The sequence below is a fragment of the Camelus dromedarius genome, chromosome 18 (assembly GCF_036321535.1).
Source record: "Camelus dromedarius isolate mCamDro1 chromosome 18, mCamDro1.pat, whole genome shotgun sequence".
Classification (NCBI taxonomy): domain Eukaryota; kingdom Metazoa; phylum Chordata; class Mammalia; order Artiodactyla; family Camelidae; genus Camelus; species Camelus dromedarius.
Window position 1 is genome coordinate 47,807,843 of NC_087453.1, and position 21,816 is coordinate 47,829,658.

A 21,816-nucleotide genomic window follows, 5' to 3' on the forward strand; every position below is an offset into this window, starting at 1 on the left:
TTTTGGGAAAATTACGACTATGTACCTTGAAATTACACAAAAACCACTATTTGTGGAGAAAACTGTTAAGTGTTATAAATGTAAAAGATGTAGTAGACTGAGAAGTGTTCTGCTTTATAATGTGATTAAGTGTAGGTACTGACAACTATGCCAAGACAAGCACATGTAAGACCTGGATGGGAAAGATACGACTTTTGTCCTCCCTGGGACCAACTGTTTGGAAGTCCCTGGAGTCTGAGATGAGAGGACGTGGGTAGTCTAACACACCTCTAAGTGTAAAACAGGTCAAGCATGCACGTGTGCACACAAACACACATGTACACACACACACACCTACCCCAAGGATTAAGAAGCTCTATATGATGCAACTAATAACACTAAAATATGTATTATATATAAGTAATTATATATTACAATATTGTATATATTACAAATATGTATATATTGTATTATATATGTAAATGTGTATTATATAGTTATACATTTATAACCAGTAATAACAGAAGAGAATACATTCTATTTAATAGTATATGTGGGAATTTTATTTTAAATAATGATCTTTTAGGTCATGTTGATAGTCTAGATTCTAAATATCTAAAAGTTTACAGAGCATGTACACTGGCCAAAATGCAATACATCTAGAAAGTCAATATTAAAAGAATATTTTAAAGATACGAATTTTGAGGTAGAATGCTCAAGTGAAATCTCTTTCCAAAGCCAAATAGTATGAACAAAAATCAAGTGAATATCAGCAAAAAAATACACAAGAAGCAACTAAGCAAAAGAACAAGCATAAAAACAAGACAGAAGTTTCTAAGAATCTTCACTGCCCTGGGAAACTCACCTCTTCTTGGAACCCTTCTACACTCGAAAGCTCTCTCTAGGGGTGGAAGTTAGGAGCTATTGGTTGTGAAAACAGTCAGAGAAATTCTAAAATTGCTCACAACCTTAGGATGAGAAGAGGTCCAGGAAGCCCAAAAGAGGAGACAAAATTCTCACAAGAGTAGAAGCCATTTCAAACGTCTTTGATCCCCAGCAGAAACACCCATACAGCTTGCCATCGTGTTCTAGCCTTGCTGGAAAAAAGCCCAGAGAAGGCAGACAGGAAAGAAGAGAAAAGGCAGAATGGCTACAATGGACTCTGCAGCTGACCCCTGAAGCTGATTCTACCCTGATGGTTTGTTAAAGCCATTTCTAACCATTCCACAATAATTCCCTTACCAATGGATAGTTTAGTAACTGGGAGGTGATTTGGGTCAACTGGAAGCAAAGAGGTTATTCAAGGCTTGTAGGCAAGAGAAGCAGGCCTCTCTCCGACCTCTATCCCTTGCCCATACGTAAGCACAGAAGCAAAAGGTCCCAATGACCACAAGCAGCCCTACTGTGACCATAGAAGGAGTGAGCTGAGTGTAGCAAATATGAAAAAAAAATAAAGAGCCTATGTCATTGATGACATCACCGAGCAACTTATCATACTGAACCTGGAATTCTTCCTAAATCTGGACCTCCATTACTGTAGAAGATAGGTTTCTTATTGTTAACATCATTTTCCATTTGGTTTCTTTTGTTTGCAGCCTGGTCCAGGAATTTCAATCAAGGTGTTACAGGTCAGACTTTGGTTACAGATACTGGCAATTACTGTATAATGGGATTTTCACAGAAAGCCAGTTTACAGAAAGGGGTTTTATCTACCTGTTTGGTGAAGAATAGGTGCGTCCCCAGTGATGATCCAAAACTAACACAGCAGAATGGCCTGGCAAGAAGACTGCAAGCTTTGCCACAGTGAAGAATCTGTGGGAGCTGGATACCACTGCTCTAACTGCTGGCGGCTGAGTGACACTACCTTAGCAACCATGGAGGAATTAGAAGTCACCACCACAGCTGCTGGCCCTAGTAATGTACCATCTTAGCTATACTGAGGCACCAGTAATGCCACACCTGCTATGGTATGTACCAGCAACATGGATGCTTCTCTACACATTTAAGACTTGGCTAAGCACATATGACTGGTCAAATTCACAATAGCTACCAGGATGTCTGGGAAATGTAATTTTTAGTGTTCTTCTGCCTGGATCACGCAGGAAGGTACACTAAGAGGTGAGTGTGATCCATGTTGAGTAAACTGATTTATAATTTCTGCCACATAACAATTCATCCACACCTTTTGAGGTTTATGCTCCTTTCCTCCTAACCTTCAGCACACTTGCCATTGTCCTCAAACAAAATCTAGCCCTCAAAGCGTAGCTTATAGTGGGAGATGACTAGACTCAAATCAAACAGAGTAAGAGACAGAAAAATTCATTCATGCTCAATCAACAAAATCAAAGAGATGCAGATTTATACATGTTAGTGAATGAGATGGAAATATGAGTCATACAGTATGTCATGTGAAAAAAATTGTCTTAATCCATTCTGAATGAAACATAACCTAAACTGTAAATCCACCATCTAAAGGCAGAAGTAATAAGAATGTGAATTATTTTAAATAAGAGATCAAAATGAGATAAAACAACAGAATGAGGTGGGAAATAAATTTATTGACCTAAGAAAATAAATTAAAGGCCAAAAGTACATGATTATAAAACTCATAATTAAATAAAACACTGTGGAAAACAAAGTAGATAGTTGAAAATGAACTTATTCATATGAAAAAGATGTGTATATAAATTAATGAAGAGGAGAGACAAAAAACAAAAGATAATGGATAAAAGGCCCTCATCAGAAGCTCAGGACAAATACTGGAGACAAGGTGAGGAGCTCAAGAAACCCTCCCTTACGATGCAAGCTTGGAGAGACGGGCAGCAGCTTTTGCAGGAAAGGCATGAAGCTTCACGCAATCTTCCCCAAGGATCAAAAAAATAAGAAGTTGGGGAAAGGGCAGGAAACCATACTAGCCTCAAAGCACAGGTTAAGGCCCACTGACATCGGAGATATAGAGGGGAGGAAAGCATCGGGGGCTGAGACCATAATACGTCCCCTTCCCGACAGTAACTGAGCAGGCACTGTCCCTAAGACCCGAGGACGCTGCACCTGCCTAAGACTGAGGCTGAACGAGGACCACAGAGAGTGCTGCTCCCCCACGATGAGGTCAGCAAGCAACAGAATTTCAAACAGGAGCACTCTATCCCTGGGGGATGTACGAAATCATGGATAGAAACCTCTCCGAACTGCAGGCCTATCAGGAGACCCGAAGCAGAGGAGAGAGCATACAGTAAAGCAAACTCTCTGGCATGCCGTTCTCTATCCTAAGCACAAGGTAACCACACATGAATTTGGGGCTGGTGGTGCACTGAGAGTAATCACAGGAACATCAAACCCAAACTGATCCATTCCTGACTACACTGGCTCAACTCCTTACACTGAGGGCTTACTAAAGAAAGAGGCATGTCCTTTCTCATTTACCTCAGTCTCTAGGACATGAGATATCCAGGTTTCAACAACAAAAAAATTGTATGGCACATAAAGAAGAAAAAGAAAAAATAAATGAAACTGCCAAGAGACAAAGTAGTCAACAGAACCAGACAGATATATGATAAAAATGTTAAAGCTTTTATCAGACAACGAATTTAAACTAAGTGTAATGCTGACCTTAGTGGAAAAAGTAGACAACATGCATGAACAAATGAGGCATTTCATCAGAGATATGGAAACCATAAGAACTGAGCAGAAATGCTACAGATAAACAAATATTACAAAAGAAAAGATAATGCCATCAATAGGCTTGATATAGGCAAGTGGGGAAAAAAATTCAGTGAACTTCAAAATAGGTCAATAGGCATTACCTGAACTGAAAGAGGAAAGAGTGGCTGGGGAAGGGCACAGAAGAGTTCATCCAAGAATTGAAGGCCAGCATCAAGCAAACTAATATTCTTGTACCTGGAATTCCAAAACAGGAGAGAGAGAGAGAGGGAGAGAAAGCTGAGAGAGAGAGTTGGGAAAGGGAGAATTGGGCAGAAAAAGTATTTGAAATGATAATAGTTGGGAATTTTCCAAAATGAATGAAAGACACCAAGTCTCAGATCCAAAAGCTCACCATTAACCATACAAATCAGAAGACAACCCAGAATCCTGTAACTAATAAAAAATGTCTTTCAGAAAAAATGAAGGAGAAATAAACATTTTTACAGACAAACAAATACTGAGAGATTTCATTAGCAGCAAACTTACACTACAAGAAATGGTCAAGGAGCTCTTCAAGCAGAAAAAATCTATCACAGAATAAAAAACTGGATCTATGCAAAGAAACGAAGAGTTCTAAAAATTCCATCAATGTAGTTGGATAAACTACACTGCTGGTGGGAATACAGTTTAGTGCAGCCACTGTGGAAAACAGTATGGAGATTCCTCAAAAGACTAGGAATAGACTTACCATATGACCCAGGAATCCCGCTCCTGGGCGTATATCCAGAAGGAACCCTACTTCAGGATGACACCTGCACCCCAATGTTCATAGCAGCACTATTACAACAGCCAAGACATGGAAACAGCCTAAATGTCCATCAACAGATGACTGGATAAAGAAGATGTGGTATATTTATACAATGGAATACTATTCAGCCATAAAAACCGACAACATAATGCCATTTACAGCAACATGGATGTGCCTGGAGAATGTCATTCTAAGTGAAGTAAGCCAGAAAGAGAAAGAAAAATATCATATGAGATCGCTCACATGTGGAATCTAAAAAACAAACAAAACCAAATACAAACAAAGCATAAATACAAAACAGAAACAGACTCATAGACATAGAATACAAACTTGTGGTTGCCAGGGGGGCAGGGGGTGGGAAGCGATAGATGGGATTTCAAAATTGTAGAATAGATAAACAAGATTATACTGTATAGCACAGGGAAATATACACAAGATCTTATGGTAGCTCACAGCGAAAAAAAAAAAGTGACAATGAATATATATGTGTTCACGTGTAACTGAAAAACTGTGCTCTACACTGGTATTTGACACAACATTGTAAAATGATTATAAATCAATAAAAAAATTTTTAAAAAATTTATTTTCTTAATTTTCACTTTTCTAGAGGATAGCTAGCCATCTAAAACAGAAATAGTAAATATGTATTTTGTGATTGTTGTTATGTAAAATTAAAATGTTTGACAACAATTGCACAAAAGATGGATGGGAGAAATTAAGATGACATTATTTTAAGGTCCTTGCACCACACATGATCTGACATAGTGTTATGTGAAGACAGAAAAGAAAGACTGTGAGACATTGAAGATGTATGTTGTAAATCCTAGGGTTTCCAAGAAAACATTTTGAAAATGATATAAATAATAAGCAAACTGGGAAGATAAAAAGGAATCAAAATAACCCAAGAGAAGGAAGGAAAATAGGAAAAAGATAAAGAGCAGAAAGAATAAACAGAAAATAATTAGCAAGAAGAGGGGGAGCGTATAGCTCAGTGGTAAAGTGCACGCTTAGCATGCATGAGGTCCTTGAGTTCAATCCCCAGTGCCTCCACTAAAAATACATACATACATACATACATAAATCTAACTACCTCCCCACCCCCAAAACAAAACAAAACAAATAAGAAAGAAAACAATTAGCAAGATAGTAGAGCAGAGTTAAATCTAAGATGGTAGATACAAATAAAAGCAGCCTAAATACACCAATTAAAGGACAGATTGGAGATTTGGTGAAAAAGCAAGGCCCAGCCATACAACGCCCATAAGAAAGCAACTTAAACACTACAACACAGGCACGGTGAAGTAAAAGGATGGGAGATGTTCGCCATGGAACACTAATCAAAAGACAGTGAAGCGGCTTTGCTAATATCAGAGGATACGTCAGTAACAGAACAGACGCCAGGCCAAGAACATCACCAGAAAAAGGTGGAAAGGTCATTACTGGGGAGAGGGAGGGTAAATAAGTGGAGGTGAGAGGATTTTCAAGGCAGTGAAACTACTGTTTGATACTGTAATGGTGGATACGCGTCATCATACATTTTGTCCAGACCCACAGAATGTACACCACCAACAGTACACCCTAAGGTAAACCGTGGGCTCCAGGTGATGGCACGTCAACACAGTTCCATCAAGGTTCACAGATTTCCCCGTCCAGAGGAGGGTCTTAGTAACATGCATGGGGGCAGGGAGTATGTGAGAAACCTCTGTACCTTCTGCTCAATTTTACTGTCAAACTAAAACTTCCAAAAAAATCTATTTAAAAAAAAGGATCATCACTAATGACCAAGGGGTCAAGTCACAGGAAAGACATAACAATGCTGAATGTAACTGCACTCAGCAGAATCTCAGACTACATTAAGTAAAAACTAACAGTAGTGAAAGGAGAAACAGGAAAATTCACAATTATAACTGAAGACCTCAACACTCAGAACTCAGCAATCAATGGAACAAGCACAAGCGAAAACTGGTAGGGACATAAAAGGAATGAAAAAGAACTTCACCTAACTGGCCTTTATAACACTCCTTCCAGAAAACTCTCTCCCACAGCAGACCTGCCAAAAACAGAAGGCAGAGTCTGAACAGCACAGAGAGGAGAGGCAGGATCACTGACAAAGCCCCGCCGCCTAGATCTAGGGACAGAGGACCTGCCAAGCTGACACTGGGCTACAGTGACAAGCAACAGTCTACTGCTGGAGGGAGGGCCAGGATAGGGAGATGACTCCTTCTGAAGCACAGGCACACAGGGAGGGTCTAAAGCTAAGGATGCAACAGAAATGGGAAGAGGACCTCTGGAACATTCCAGTTACCGCCCTAAGTACAAGTACATCTTGAGGAATTTTAAGTCAGTAGTTAACCAGAGTTTCAAAATCCAGCTCATGTCCTAAACACGCTGAATCAGTGACCTAATGACCAAGCAAAGGAACAGGCATGGCTATTCAGGCATAAATTCTACGTACCTCAGTCTCTACTCTTCTGCACCTAACACCAACACTCTCAAAATTTCTGAGATGCACAAAGCAGAAGCAGCAACAGCAACAAAAATCAGTCAAAAAACAAAGCAATCAACAGAAAAAAAAAATCAGAAATGAGAACTATCAGAGAGGGAATTTGAAATAACTATAGTTAATATGTTTAAACTTTTGTGGGAAAGGTGGACAAAATGCATGAACAGATACAGAATCTGAATGGAGATGAAAACTGTAAGATAAAGTCAAATGGAAGTGTTCACAATAAAAAGGCTGTAAATGCGCTAAAGAAAGCTTTCAGGAAGCTCATTAGTAAAGTCAACACAGGGGAGGAAAGAGTCAATAAGCCTGAAGATGGGTTGATAAAAGTTACCTAAACTGAAACACAAAGAGAAAAGAAGTAAAAAGCGTATTGGTGCAGCCTCTTTGGAAAAGACAACAGTTTGTCATTTATATACTTATGACTCAGAAGTCACACCCCTAGATTAAAGAAATGGAAACTCAGGTTTACACAAAGTGCTTTTATCCATAATTACCACATCTGGGAACAACCCAGATGTCCTTCAACTGGTTAATGGGTAAAAACATTGATGTAGCCAGACAATGGAATACTATTCAGCAAAAATTAAAAGGTAAATAAATAAATACTGGTAAATGCAATGGTGTGGATGAATATCAGCAACTTTACACGGAAAGAACTTGGACTTGAAATGCAATATATTTATGATTCCATCTATATGAGTGACACTCTGGAAAATACAACAGTAAAGAGAATGAAAACAGATTACTGGTTGACAGGTGTTGGCGGTGGGGTTAGGGGCTGACTACAGAAGAGCACAAGAGAAACGTGAGGGGTGAGGGAACCGTACTACATCCTGATCGTGGTGGTAGACCTTTGTCTAACTTTATAGAACTGTATGCTAACAGGGTAAATTTTACCATATAGAATTTAAAAAGTATTTTCTTGTAAACTATTTTTGTGTGGGACTGGTACTTTAATAATTATACAGTGTAATATTGCCTTAATTAGGTTTGACATTCCTCAAATTAAAAAGTCATCAGAGAAGATGATTCTGCCACTTGATGAGAGGCTGACAGGTGATCTCTAAAATCTTCTCTAAAGGTTTCTGAGATACGTATGTGATTCTTCAACCTTATACACTATAATTGTTATTTTTTCCCCATGGTTATATTTATGCTATATACAACTATAAATATATATTCATAGAAAAAATTTGGAATACTCTTCAGTATCATGATTTATTCTGTCATACATACCTCTGTGTTCTTTTTCCCACAACATGTGATAATGTATCATCCAAAAAAAGTTATTATTTTATTCACAAAGTATATACCGTACAACAAATTAAAATTAAGAAAATGAGGAAGCTGATCATATTCAAGTCTAAACACATTGCTAATCCCTAGTTTCAGAAATACAAATAGCTCATTAAGTTGGTATGTTTGCTATGTTAAAATATTTAAAGATCGAGTAGAAATGTGCCCTTTATGAATGTGAGGTGTGGAGCATTTTCTTCATTTTTAAAGGAAAACCCTAGAGAACCACATTTTCTCCATTTGAAAAAGTTTTTCCTAGCTCTTTCCTGCGCTTGTATTAGAAATTTCTTTGTGCAAACCTCTGAAATACAGCTTCTTCAAGAATTTGCTAGGAAAAGGGGACGAGGTCATACCCTGAGACGCAGGGGAGCCAGCCTGGGAAGGCCCTGCGAGCTCCTCCTCACCGCTGGACCTGTCTTTTAGGAAGGAGCCGCTGGTCGTCCACAAGCTGGGGTCCCTGTCACTAGAACAGAAATTTGTATTTATATTTAAATTTGTATTTCAGAGAACGTATATATTTAAGAAAGAATCTCTGATAATCTATATTAGTTATTCAACTGACGTTCACCTCTATGTCAGTCCAGACACCCACTCCCACTGTCAGCCCCTGGAACTGGCCCACCTTCAGAGAGAATTCTGGAGTCTCAACCTCTGGTCACAAACTCCATCCATCTCCTCTCACTTCCACTTGGCTTGCCAGCTAGCCGCCTCGGATCAGTCCACCTACCCACCTTCTTTCCTCCTTTACCAGGCCGTGGTGGAAGAAGAGCACTGGGGTCACTGGGGTTTCCAGTGTCAGCAGAGAGCTGTCTGGGAAACACGGACGTCTCTATTCTGTCTCCTCTTTTGCTCGTAATTTTCAAACTACCACCGTCATGTAGTCTCCATCCTAATTCTCTGCTTTAGGAAAAATGTAGCCCCTTCTATAAACCGCAAGCCAGAAAGCAAGGACTCTTTCAACTTACTCGCTTTCAAAATGCAACTTGGAAGGGCCGGCATTCTTCACTACTCCTTGCTTCCTCCAAGTTCAGAGTTAATCCTTCCCTGTTCTCAGCTCTTATGCCTTCTGTCTCCTCTGAGACATTTTTTCTAAAATTACTTTTCCTTATATTTATGCATATATACAAAATTAATCTCTATCTACAACTTTTTCCGTATTACAAGAATACTTGATTCTCTCTCACCTTAAAAACAAACCCTTTAACCCTTCTATCCCCATCTACCTACTGCTCTATATGCCGTAACAGATTTCTCAAATACTAGCCCACACACACTCAGTTTCCTTTCCAACTTCTCACTACTCAGTTTTACTCACTTACGCTGCCTCCTTGGCTGTTCCTGCATTTTCATTTGCAACCCCACTTAGCAAGAGCCTCCTAATTTGATTTCTGAGTCTAATCTCCAGTGTCTAGAGAAAATTCTCCCTAAAACTCAGATTTAATTGTTACACCTGCCCACCAACCGCAGGGTAAACCCAGGCTCCTTACTGGGCTCCTAAATATTTATGCACTTTATGCCTCAACCTTAGCAAAGTAATGGTCTTTTCCTTTTGCTTCCGTGGGTAATTTAAGGTTTCTTACTCCTTCCTCCTTCTCGTTTTTTCTTGGATTACTGTCAACATCTACCTGTTCTCCATTTCCTGCCAGCTCTCTTCCACCTTGCTACCAGCATTCCTCCTTCTAGGCAGATAGAGGATAGACACATGACTGACAGGTGGGCAGATGCATGAATAGAACAGAAGACTTGCCTGTGCTTCATTTTCACTCTTAACAGACTGAATAAGACATGTACTCCTTGGTTTCACACACACTGTAATTTCTGTTCTACGGCTCATCTTCCCCAGCTTCCTGCGCTTCAATTCACGCACACCCTACAAGTCTTGACACTTAACATCTCTTGCCATGAATTAGGTATCTTCACAGCTCCTTACCTTTGCTCAGACCTCTTCCCCCAGCTTGAAATTTTCTTCTGTCCCTTTTCACCTGCTGAGCTTCTATTTATTTGAGATACTAAATCCAACCAAAATATCCTTTCTTCAAAGAAGCTGGTGGGGAACTCCCCGCTTGCATAGTTCTCGGTCTCCTGTACCCACAGTCCTTGGACCTTGACTCTATAATATACCTACTCCACTGCATTTAAATTTGTCTTTTACATGTCTGTTCCCCCAGCTAAACTGTAAACTAAAGGACAAGAAGTATGTAATATTTTGTATTTATATGCAGTGCTTAGAATATAATCAGCACTTACTAATTAGTATACACTAGTAGCACATAATGTTATCTCAAATGCCTTTTGAATTAGTTTATTTGTTCATTTAACTTCTGAAAGTTTGCACAAGATGCAAACCATACACATAGCTACACAGTGCTATTTCAGTGACTAGCCCATACTTTTAAATCTCTAAGAAAATATGGCTCAATAAAATGTTTTCTTACTTGCCATATTTTTGGATTTGAACATTTTATAAGCATGAAAAGTTGCTGTTCCTTTTGTTCTTCTAATGGAAATTTACTTTTCTCCTGGTTCTTTACATTTTTTTTTCAAATACAGTGCCAAGAATTGGCCATGCTAATAGTCCTGTTTCTAGCACATTATTTTCTTTCTAGAAACAGACATAATTTCTCATAAAATTTAGCTGTGCTTTAAGCTTTACTTTACTTTTAAGTACACTGCTCCCTCCAAGAGCTCCAAACACTTTATTCACAAAGGCTTTGGAACTAGGTAATTGTTGAGATGATAGAGAAATTGAATTCTTTAGGAATATTTTTCTCTTGAATTAATACCATACTTATTAGATCATAAATACATCCTATTTATAGACAAATCAGGTTGTACTTACTGCAAAGAACTATATTTTTAAAACTTATCAAACATTTGAGGGCCATTATTCACTGTCTCCACTCAAGAGGGCTAGCTATGAATATGAATAAACAAAAAAACTCAATAAATAAGCATATTAGTTATACCTTTCTGTATCCTCTTTAAAATGATCCTCAAAATCATCATTTTTTGGGAACTCCTGAGGAAAGACTTTTACCTTCTCTGAGTTAACTTCACTTTCCGAAACCTACAGGCATAAGAAAGGAAAAAATTACGGCTACAATTTTAGGAATATATAGTTTAAAAGAAAATGTTTCCTACAGCTTCTTAAGAAGAAGAATAAGGCCTTCAATTATAGAATTAAAACCACAATCACACTCATAGAAAACCACTTGAAATGCACATCTCCCTGTTAAATATTTTCCAGTCCATCAAAGGCGTTGAGTACTATGCCCATATAAATGATTTCTATTGAATCACCCAAGTTATTTTCTAAAAGTTCATAAAAATAAGCCTCATTTTTCTTAAAAACAAAACCAAAAACTGCAGCCCAGAGGAAATTCTTATAACAAGTGCTATCACATTTAGTTTACTGTTTATATAAAATTCTTAGTACTATATCTCTCTTTATTTTAGCATGTGTATAATCTAATCCAGTAACTCTATGCCTGTGCCATGAGAATTTGTACTGCTCGATGGACTTTATTAATTAATCCATTTTGTTGCCTTTGCAGCCTCCTATATAGCACCTGGCCTGCTGGTAAACAGAATATAATTAAAGGAAAAATAACATTAAAATAAAGATGCAGTTAATACATTCATTTGACAGTTCTTTTCTGGGGGCCTAGTACATGCAGATACTGTTCTAAGTGCTATGGATAAAACACTGAACAAGAGAGGCATGTGTTCTCTCCTTGTGGAGGGTGTATATCTCATGGGGGCAGAGAAAATACACAGGCAAGCATGTAAAACTCACAGCTGGTGACAAGCATTAATGCAGTAGCAGAATTTGGTGATACCTAATTGCCACGTACCTAAAAGACAGAAGGAAGGGCTAGGCAAAGAGGCAGGAAAGCATCCTGAGCAAAAGGAGCAGCAGGTCCAAAGTCCACCTGGCCTGCCACGGTCCGGCGTCTGCCTCATCTCCCTCCCTCATCTCCCCTTCTCTATTTCTCATGCAGTATCTCCAGCCACCGGCTGTGTTACGTCTTTTCATCTCTTTTGAAGTGTCTTTTGATTCTTATTTTGTGAAATTTATTAACCCTTTCCTCTCTTCTGAGTGTGTGTGCATGTGTATATGTTTTGCTTAATTCCATGAACTTCCTAGACCTGGAATGCATCTTACAGGCATAGATACAGCCGTCATTCCAGAACACGGACCCGAGCACAATCAGTTTTAAAAACAAGCACATTAACGGAAAGATGCAAACAACGACCTAGCCCTCCTACCAAGCACGCAGGCAAAACATGCAACTTACTATGTCTTAGTCTAAATGAATAAGCACCGCCTAAGACATAAGATTAGCTTACATTTAGCAATAACTCGACCACTTTAGAATATATTAAATCCTGGTGGACTAGCTAACTGCCATTTTGAATAATGTATAAAACAAATTTTTAAAAAGTCCTTCATTATAGAGGTAAAAATATATCAATTCTCATATATTTTTCTAAATCTCGTAAGCTTTGCTTTAAATATTTGGGGATTTCACTGACCTAGAACCAACTGCAGGGTAAGTGTACCTTGCCCATCCTGCTCAACCACCACCAACGATCTTCCATTCAATGGACATTCACAAGGTCCAACAGACCACACCTGGCACTAGGGGAGCTTTGCAGAAGGACACAGCAAAGGAGTGACACGTGTCAGCAGAACAGCCTCAGGCTTGCCCTCATCAGGAGCTCTGACAGCATTCTAGCATCATCTCAAGTGTAAGGCAGTGAAATGACATGGGTGGGTCCCTGAGGCACCCTGACTTAGAAGTCTCAAGCTACACAGGAACCAGTACCTCTTGCAACAACCCAAGAGCCTAAGCCCCGGAGATTACAGCGAGGAGCTTCCCACAGGCACCCTGTCTGTGCTTTCAACAAGACATTTAAAGTCCTAGTCATAACCCTTCCAGCCCAGGCGTCAGTTTTACCATAATCAGTGCTGCCTGATCACAGCTGACAGCCCGTCTTTTCAGGTTTCCAGAGCAACAGGGTGCTGGGGGCCAACACAAGGTCATTCTCTCATTTCCTCTTTGGCTTACAGGTTTAGAAGTATGTGCCTTTAAATCCCAAATGTACGTTTCCTCTTTCTGTGGTTGACTTCCAGCTGAATTTCTTTATATCAGAGACCACAGTCAGTACTACAAAAATTATTTGACATTTATTGTGATATATTTTGATTTGGTACATGGTAAATTTTTATAAATGGCCCACGTATGTTTGAAAAAAATTGTGTGTTCTCTATTTTTGGATGCATGTTCTGTATATGTTCATTATATCTAGCTTGCTAATTCACTTTTTTTTTATAATTTCTATATTCTTAACTAATTGTCTAATATATTAATAAAAGAGATACTTTAAAATGGCCCACTACCATAGTAAATTTATCAATTACTCCTTGTAATTCTGATTTACATATTCTGAAGCTATTGTTAGGTGCTTATATAAATTTAGAATTTTATATCTTCCTTGTGAGCCAACAAGCCTTTTAGTATTATATAGTGACTTAATACCTAATGGTTTGCTTTTAAGTATCTTCTTTCTGATATCACTATAGCTATACCAGCTCTCCTTTGTTAGTGTTCCTCTGTGCATTTTAATTTTTCTACTTTAAAATATCAAGGGAAAATATTCCCCAAAGATTTATTCTCATCAGCCTATGTGGATAACCACTAAAATAAATGAGATGAGTTCTCCAGAGTTGACCTGGTCCTGAAAAATAGTTTATCCACACTGCTAGGGAAAGCAAATCTCTAAAAATTAATTTCAGGTAATTAAAGTAGGAATGTGGAGATTGTGAGTGAAACGGCACAGAGGAAAAGAAAGGGGTAATGCTACCACTCAGCACAGCCCCTCCCAGCTCCGGCAAGACTTGCTGGAGAGCCGTCTGCACACCGCTCATCTGCTAAGAAGTGACGCCGCCTGAGTGGGAAGCCCTGGCATAGTTCAGCCTGGGCTGTACTCAAAGTCGCGCTTCAGAGTCAACTTGACTGTCCTTACCGAAGACGCAAACTGTTCCAGACGGCTGTCACTCAAATAAGGCTCACTCAGGACCCTAACGTGTCTTTGATTGAATGAAATCTGATTTGGCTAATGATGCCAAGAAGGCACAAGGAGAAATATTCTAAATTATCAAGATGCCAGGTCTTTTTGGAGAGTGCTCACTGAATCCAATTAACGTCAAAGAAAAGGCTGGATCGATTTTTCCAAGAAGCCTAAGCAAACTTTTCTGCACTGTATGCCAAAGACTTGTGAGGACAGAGTGAAAGCAGCAACACTAAGAGACAGGAGCCTGGCTTCTAGTCTCTTCTCTGTGACCGGAGCGCTGTGTGGCCACAGGGAAATCGCTTCAGCTTCTGGGGCTGTTTCTTCACCTCTAAAATGAGCACTGGAACAAAAATTTATTGATCTGTCTTGCAAAGCTGAGCATCTACACACAAGTCTATGAAGTCTAGACAGTCCCAGGGACAGCATCGAACTGAGAGGGCATCAAGGGGCTGTTATATCAAATTAACTGCTTCATGGGATGTAAGCAGAGCAAATTCTAACAAAACCAGCTGATTTTCAAAACATACTCCACAAGCCACCCAGAAATGTTCTAAGATACTCTTTTCTAAAAGGAAACTTTAAAGCATATCAAATCTCATCCTAGAAAAGTCAAGCCATAAAATATCGGGGAAAAAACCCAAACCATAAAACATACTCAGTTCTAGAAGGGTGTCAAGTATGGCTATATAAAGGGTCTGTGCAAGACATTCTATGAAGTTGTTCACTTCCAAATATCTGTCCTTCAAGGGGGAAATCATTCTGATCACAGAAAAGGATCAACAGTGGGGCTGAGAGCCCAGAATTACACTAGAAGAGACTGCCAGCCAGAGGTGTGATGGTGGCCTTGATGTGGCCACCGTACCTGTCACAGGGGAACGGACAGACTCCCCACGGGAGAACAGCCAAGCTACCATGCTGTCTTCCGAAGCAGCAGCTCAGCACGCTGTCAGCCCTGGGTGGGGCGGCGGCTGAACTGGGACAATGGGGGAAGCAGTGCTTGTTCTTGGTACTGAGTTTGAGCTCCATGGATGCTGGAACCTACAGGAAGTGAGTATTAGGACAGGAACATGATGCAAGTCCCAAAGCTCCAACAGATTAGAGAAGGAAAAAAAAATGTAAGGCGCCTACAAGATAAAAACATATTTCTCTTTTTGTGCTCTAACCCTGGGAGTATCTCCACAAGAAAGGTAATGTGTCAAGGTAAGGGTTTTGCCCCAGATTTCTTTGCAGCCGTCTACTATTCCGTAGTTCAGAGCCACTGCACTATGCTCTCTCTCTCTCAATTAAAAATCCCATCATCCATATATCCAAGGTGCTTTAAATTTTATGTGAAATTTATTTCGTACCTCTTAGTAGCATAAAATGAAATAGATGCTAAGATAAGTAAAATTTCCAAAATAGCATTGAAAGGGGTGTTCTTCCACTGCAAAAAGTTCCACTCTTTCAAATCCCTATTTTGATCACCTTCAACATCAGAGTGACACAAAATTGGGAGATCATTGTGGTAAGGAGAACAGAATAGCCGCTTAAAACTTAGAGAGCTTAGCCCGTGATTTAGGCACTGGCCAGAGTCAGTTAGTAAAGATCCCTCTTCCTTTAGCTTTACCTCAGAGCTCACTGATCTAGGTGTCATGTCCTGACTTGATGAAGGCAAGTCTTCCTGATCTGATGAAAGCAAAGATGGATCCAGTTTTTTCACATCAGAGTCCTCTCCCTTCTGATCTTTTCCTGAACAAAGAAAAGGGAAGAACTGATCAAACGCAAAGGCCTTCAGAGAAGGAAAGGCTGAGCCTCAGCAAGAAAAGCCGAGCTAACTGAGGGGAACGGCCACCCGCTCTTCCTGTTCTAGCCTCCTCTCGTCTTTGTCTCCTACACTGATCACGTCTCTCCCTGCTATGAAAAAAATAACAGAGCAAACATCATCCTTCTTCTAGGGTTATCCTCAGAAGCTGATTTTTGAGCAGTCCCTTTGTTCCTACTTCAGTATTATTCAAGAACGTACTCTTCAGGTGAATTCTAAATATATACCACCTATAGAACCTATGCACTGGGATCTAAAGAACTCAATTCTGGGTTTCAGGGTCTACTTCTTGGATAAAGAACAGTGTAAGTCTCAGTTTAACATCTTGTATTGTTAATAAACAAACTAGCAACATGTTAATGTACATAGAAAGTTGTTTTATTGAAGAATGTAACACAAATCATCCCTAGGAAACTCACTGCTGGTTTTATTACAGGATTTTTGCTAATTACTCTATTAATTTCACTGCACAGAGTCTTTCATATAGAAGCTATGGGAGATATTTTTCTCTGATCTTAGAATTAAGCACTGAGAGTACTGTTTCTTATGTCATAGCAGCCTTAAACACTATGATTTAGAAATCTATATAACATATCATATTAAAAAATCAACAATAAAAAGTATAGCAAAAATATAAACAAGTACTTTGGAAACTAAAAACCGCATTTCTGAATGTGTCAAAAGGAAATCAAATAGAAATTATGAACTATTACAACACATAAATCAATTTTATAAGTACACATTAAGAAACATCAATGAAATGACAATATATCAAAACTAATGTGAAGTACGGAAAGTAGTGCTTAAAGGGGAAATGTGTAGTTTTAAAAACATTTATAAAAAAGACAGAAAAAAATGACAAAAATGAGTTTTGTATTCAATCATAAAGGCCAAGAATGACTGAGGAAACCCCCCAAAAATAGAAAGGAAGAAATCATAAACAAAAATGGCAACTAGAAAATAAGCTAAAATAATAGAATAACCAACAAATCAAAGACTGACTCTTTGAAATCAAATACTTAAAAATACACAAATCTTTCACTACTCAATAACAACAAATTGAAAAAAAGGCACAACCACAAATCCAACTATCATTTTAAGAACTAATAAGCAAATCCTATGGGCACCTTTAGACAAATTTGATGAAACAGAAACTTTTATAGAGAGTTATAAATTATCCAAGTTTACTCAAGTATAAGCCTGAATAGTATAATAATCATTCAAAAAGTTAAACCAATAATTAAAAGTCTCACACTCAGAAGGAAAAAGGTGCCTGGACCAAAACAGATTTTCAGGTGAGATTTTATCAGACTTTCAATGAACAAAAATCTCTTTCTTATGCAAACAGTTACAGACAATTTTTAAAAAGTAAAGATACTTAATTCATATTAAAAGGTTGGTAAATCCTGACATGAAAACAAAACACATAAAATACAAGTAAGAAAAATTGTAAGCCAAACCCAAAAATGAACACAGATATAAAAGTCCTAAATAAAATATTACCAAATGGTGCAGTGAAAAAAATGCATGGACTAAGATTTATCTCAAAAATTCAAAGTATCCTCAGTTTCATAAACAATCATAAAAACCTATGAAAGTAAATTGGCATATTAACAAACGTTAACAAAAGATAGGCCAGAAATTATATTATCATCTGAACATATAAAGATAAATCATTTGAAAAATTCCTCTTTCAAGGTAGAAATAGAAGAAAACTTCTTTAACTTAGAGAAAAGGTTACCTAATCAAAATACTGGGCCAACATTATCCTTAACGGTAAAACTTTGGACATATTCTCATTGTTTTAAAGAAAACATAGGAATGCCTACTACCACTATCCTTATTTAATACTGTATAAGATACAGGTCCCAAGCAATGAAAAGAAAGAAGAAAGCGGGAAAAAAAAAGCCATAAGGATTGGAAAAAAGCAAGTAAACTGTTATTTGTAAATACTGTTACTGCCTACATAAAAAATCAAAGAGACTCTATGGTCAGATATTAGAAATAATAAGAAAGCTTGACAGAAGAGCTGACACCAAGATCAGTAAAGTAGAAACATTCCATATGCCAACAATAACCAATCAGATATCGCAACAAAGAAAATATGTCATTCACAATAGAAATAAAAATGAGGTAACTAGACATCAATTGAACCAAAACTATATAGTGAAAATTGCAAAATTTTATTGAAAGATACAAAAAATAGAATAAATAAGGCACGTATATGTACATTGGCAAAAACTCCTATCATAATAGTGGTAAACATTTTTTAAATTTATCTTAGATTCAATGCAAATCCGATCAAATTTCAAGCGGGAAATGTGGGCATATGTGTGTCTATGCACTTGTCTACATGTGTAGACAAACTAAAGAACAGCAAAGACAATTCTGGGAAAGGAAAGCAGATTGGGGGCATTTGCCCTATCAGACACCGATACTCATTATAAGTTAGTCATCAAAACAGTGTGAATTGCTGTCAGGACAGCAAAGTGGAGCAATAAAAGAGAACTGGGCTTCAAAACCAATCTCAAGCACACATGAGCACCTGCCAGTTGCCAGTGACGGCAGCGCAGGTCAGAGCGGGGAGAGCACCAGAGTAAGTGGGCTCGGGACGGCCGGCTTTCCTCCCAGAAGAAAGCGGTCATACCCCTTCACCGCAGCACAGTAAGATCAAAGGTCAAAATACGCAAAGTAAGCATAACTCAATAAAAAAAGTTAAAAAAAATAAAATAAAAATAAAAAACCAAAATATACAAAGTAAAAGAGCATATTTTTATTATCTCGGGGTAGGGACAGATTTTGGAATTATGAAAGCACAATTTATAGAAGATAATATTGATTAAGTCTGAATATCCAATTAAAAGATACTATCAACAAAAAAATGTGCATTTACGAGGGAGAAATGATACAACTAATAACAGAACATATCAAGGATATACAAAGAATTCTTAAAATTCATTAAGAAGACAAAAAACCCAATAGGCAAAAAAAAGTGAGTAAAATCTATTAAACTAGCTGATCTTCTTAGTTGCCAAGTAACAGCAACCAACTGTTGCTGATTTGAGAATAAAGAAACTTTACCACATGTGCTCTGGGAAACTCCTTTAACCACCAAAAAAGCTGAGCAGTAAGACATGGCCCCTGAATGCTGTGGGGCCACATCAAGCTCTCCTGACGCGGAATGCTATCCTCCCAGAGCCCTCGGCCTTGGTCGCCACGGCCACTACTTCCTCACACCAAGACTTAGAGGACAGGGAGCTCTGCAAACCAGGAAGGCTCTTCAAATGCTAGGGAGGCAAATTACAAGAAAAAAAGAGGGTCTATGGGAATCATAAATAAGCAACTCACAGCAGAAGAAAAGTTACAGGCCAGTAAATGCATGAGAAAATGCCCACCGTCACCTGACACGAGGATGACATTAGAACGGCCCACTGCTGACTCTCCCTTCTGCCCACGAGGGAGCCGCTGCACAGGGCTCAGCACAAGCAGAAAACAGGACCAAACACACGAGACAGTAGCTTCCGGACTGTGACCTCTGGGAGAGGGGACACAAGTTAGACAAGCCCTATGACTGCCCCAGATTAAGGCTTCCAGGTGTCTCCAGGCTACAGCTCAGGGAGAGAAACCTCAGAGCCTCAGGAACTCACTGAGCTGAGAGGAAAGAAGTCGAACTTCAGAAGGCCAGGGCAGGTAGAATCTGTGAGGTAGAGTGTCGGAGTGGAGGGAGCTGTGCAGAATAAGAGAAGTCCGAATATCAGCGAAGAAATCATCTCAGGTCCTTCAGAGAATATGGATCTGCTTGTATGTAGAGGGCAGTCCCTGACACTCAGGAAGAATCACCAGGCCAGACAACTCCTAGAGACCAGCAAGGGCTAGGAACAGTGTGTTCAAGCAGCCAGAATAAGGGGACCTTGCAATACACAGGGCACTGGGAAGAGTGCACAGAAAAGACACCTCTCAGCAGTAAAACGACGCTATCCTCAGAACAGAGGCTACTCTGCACACTTACAAAACGTTTAACAGCAAGTTTCAAAAAGTATCAACTTACCTAAACTTCAAGTAACATAACTGCAAGCAGAAAATACTTAGCATTTTTTTACAGGAATACAAAAAACCCAGAACCCCAAATTGTATAATTCATAACGACCAGCATTTAGTCAACACTTAGCAAGCATGCAAAGAAGCAGGAAAATATGGCCCATAACCAGGTAAGTCAATCAACAGAAATATAGTTAGAAATAACAGATGGTGATATTTGTAAAGAAAAACCTTTTATAAGCTATTATAAATTTTATAAAGGTGCTCAAGGAAGTAAAGAAAACATCATATAATGAAAAGAGAAATACAAAGTATAAAAATGAGACCCAAATGGAACTTCAAGGAATGAAATGAACAATATATGAACTGAATGTAATTAATAGCAGATAAGACAGTAGAGAAAAAAAGGTAAGTGTATGCCAACATATAGCAATAGAAATTACCCAAAATAAAGCATGGGGGTGGGTAAGGGGACAGACTGAACAGAGATGCAGCAGACTCTAAAAGGGAAAAAATGGGAGAGAGATACCATGTTAACACTAGTAAGAGAAAGTTTGAATGGCTAGATTAGTATCAAAGTGACTTCAGAACAAAGAATGTTACCAGGGATAAAGAGGGACATTACATAATGATAAAGAGGCAAATTTATTAGAAACATAACAATTCAAAACATTTATACAATAGTGAAACTTAAAATTACATGAAGTAAAAACCAATAGAATTGAAAGGAGAATGACAGACAGCCAAAAAATTCTCCTTAGCAATTGATTTAACAAATAGAAAAAAATATCAGTAAGGACGTGCAAGATTTGAAACACACCATAATTCACATTTTCCTAATTTAACAGTTTAGAACACTTCACCCTGAAACAACAGACTACCCATTCAAGTATCCATGGAATATTCTCAAAGATCATACTCTGGGTTACAAGATAATTTTTAATAAATTTACAATCTATTAAATCATACAGAGTTTATCATAAAAATTATAAAATATGTCACAAATATCCTCAAATCAAATGGAATTAAATTAGAAATCAGTAATAATAAGATATATAGGAAATTTCCAAATATTTGGAAACTAAACAACAAACTTCTATTTAACCGAGTCAAAGACGAAGTTGCAGGGAATCTAGAAAATATCTTAAACTTCACGAAGGTGAATAAAACAGCATATTAAAATTTTAAAGAGGGAGCCAAAGTAATGTTTTTTTGAAAATGTACAATACTGGATATTTCTATGAAAACAAAAAACAAAAAACAAAAACCAGAAAGACCTAAAATCCATGATTTAAACTTCTACCTTAAGAAATCAGAAAAAGAAAAAAAATTAAATTCAAAGAAGCAGAATAACAGATAGAGTGGTAAGAATAGAAATCAATTAAATAAGGAGGAAAACAAAATGGAACCAACATCTGGTTCACTGAGAAGATCAATAAAATTGGTAAATATCTTGAGAGATAAATCGAAAAATAAAAGAGAGAAGAAACAAACCAATAATCTCAGGAATGAAAGAGAGGACTTCATAATATTTCAACAGAAATTTAAAGGATATTAAAGGAATATTATGAATAACTATGTCAGTAAGTTTGATAACTTAGATGAAACGAACAAATAATTTGAAGGCACAATCTACCATAGCTCAGCCAAGAAGAAACACATGATCTG

General features: G+C 38.1%; 1 protein-coding gene across 1 annotated transcript in view; it reads right to left on the reverse strand.

The window, feature by feature from the left end:
* Positions 1 to 21,816, reverse strand: part of LOC105099862 (tyrosine-protein phosphatase non-receptor type 20) — a 91,441-nt gene that overhangs the window by 36,681 nt on the left and 32,944 nt on the right. Inside the window, exons 6-9 of the mRNA XM_064475960.1 lie at positions 15,916 to 16,037; positions 11,198 to 11,298; positions 8,593 to 8,694; positions 7,974 to 7,984 (exon numbers count right to left, since the gene is read on the reverse strand). Coding sequence (XP_064332030.1) covers positions 7,974 to 7,984; positions 8,593 to 8,694; positions 11,198 to 11,298; positions 15,916 to 16,037 — 336 coding nt within the window. The remainder of the gene's footprint in view (positions 1 to 7,973; positions 7,985 to 8,592; positions 8,695 to 11,197; positions 11,299 to 15,915; positions 16,038 to 21,816) is intronic.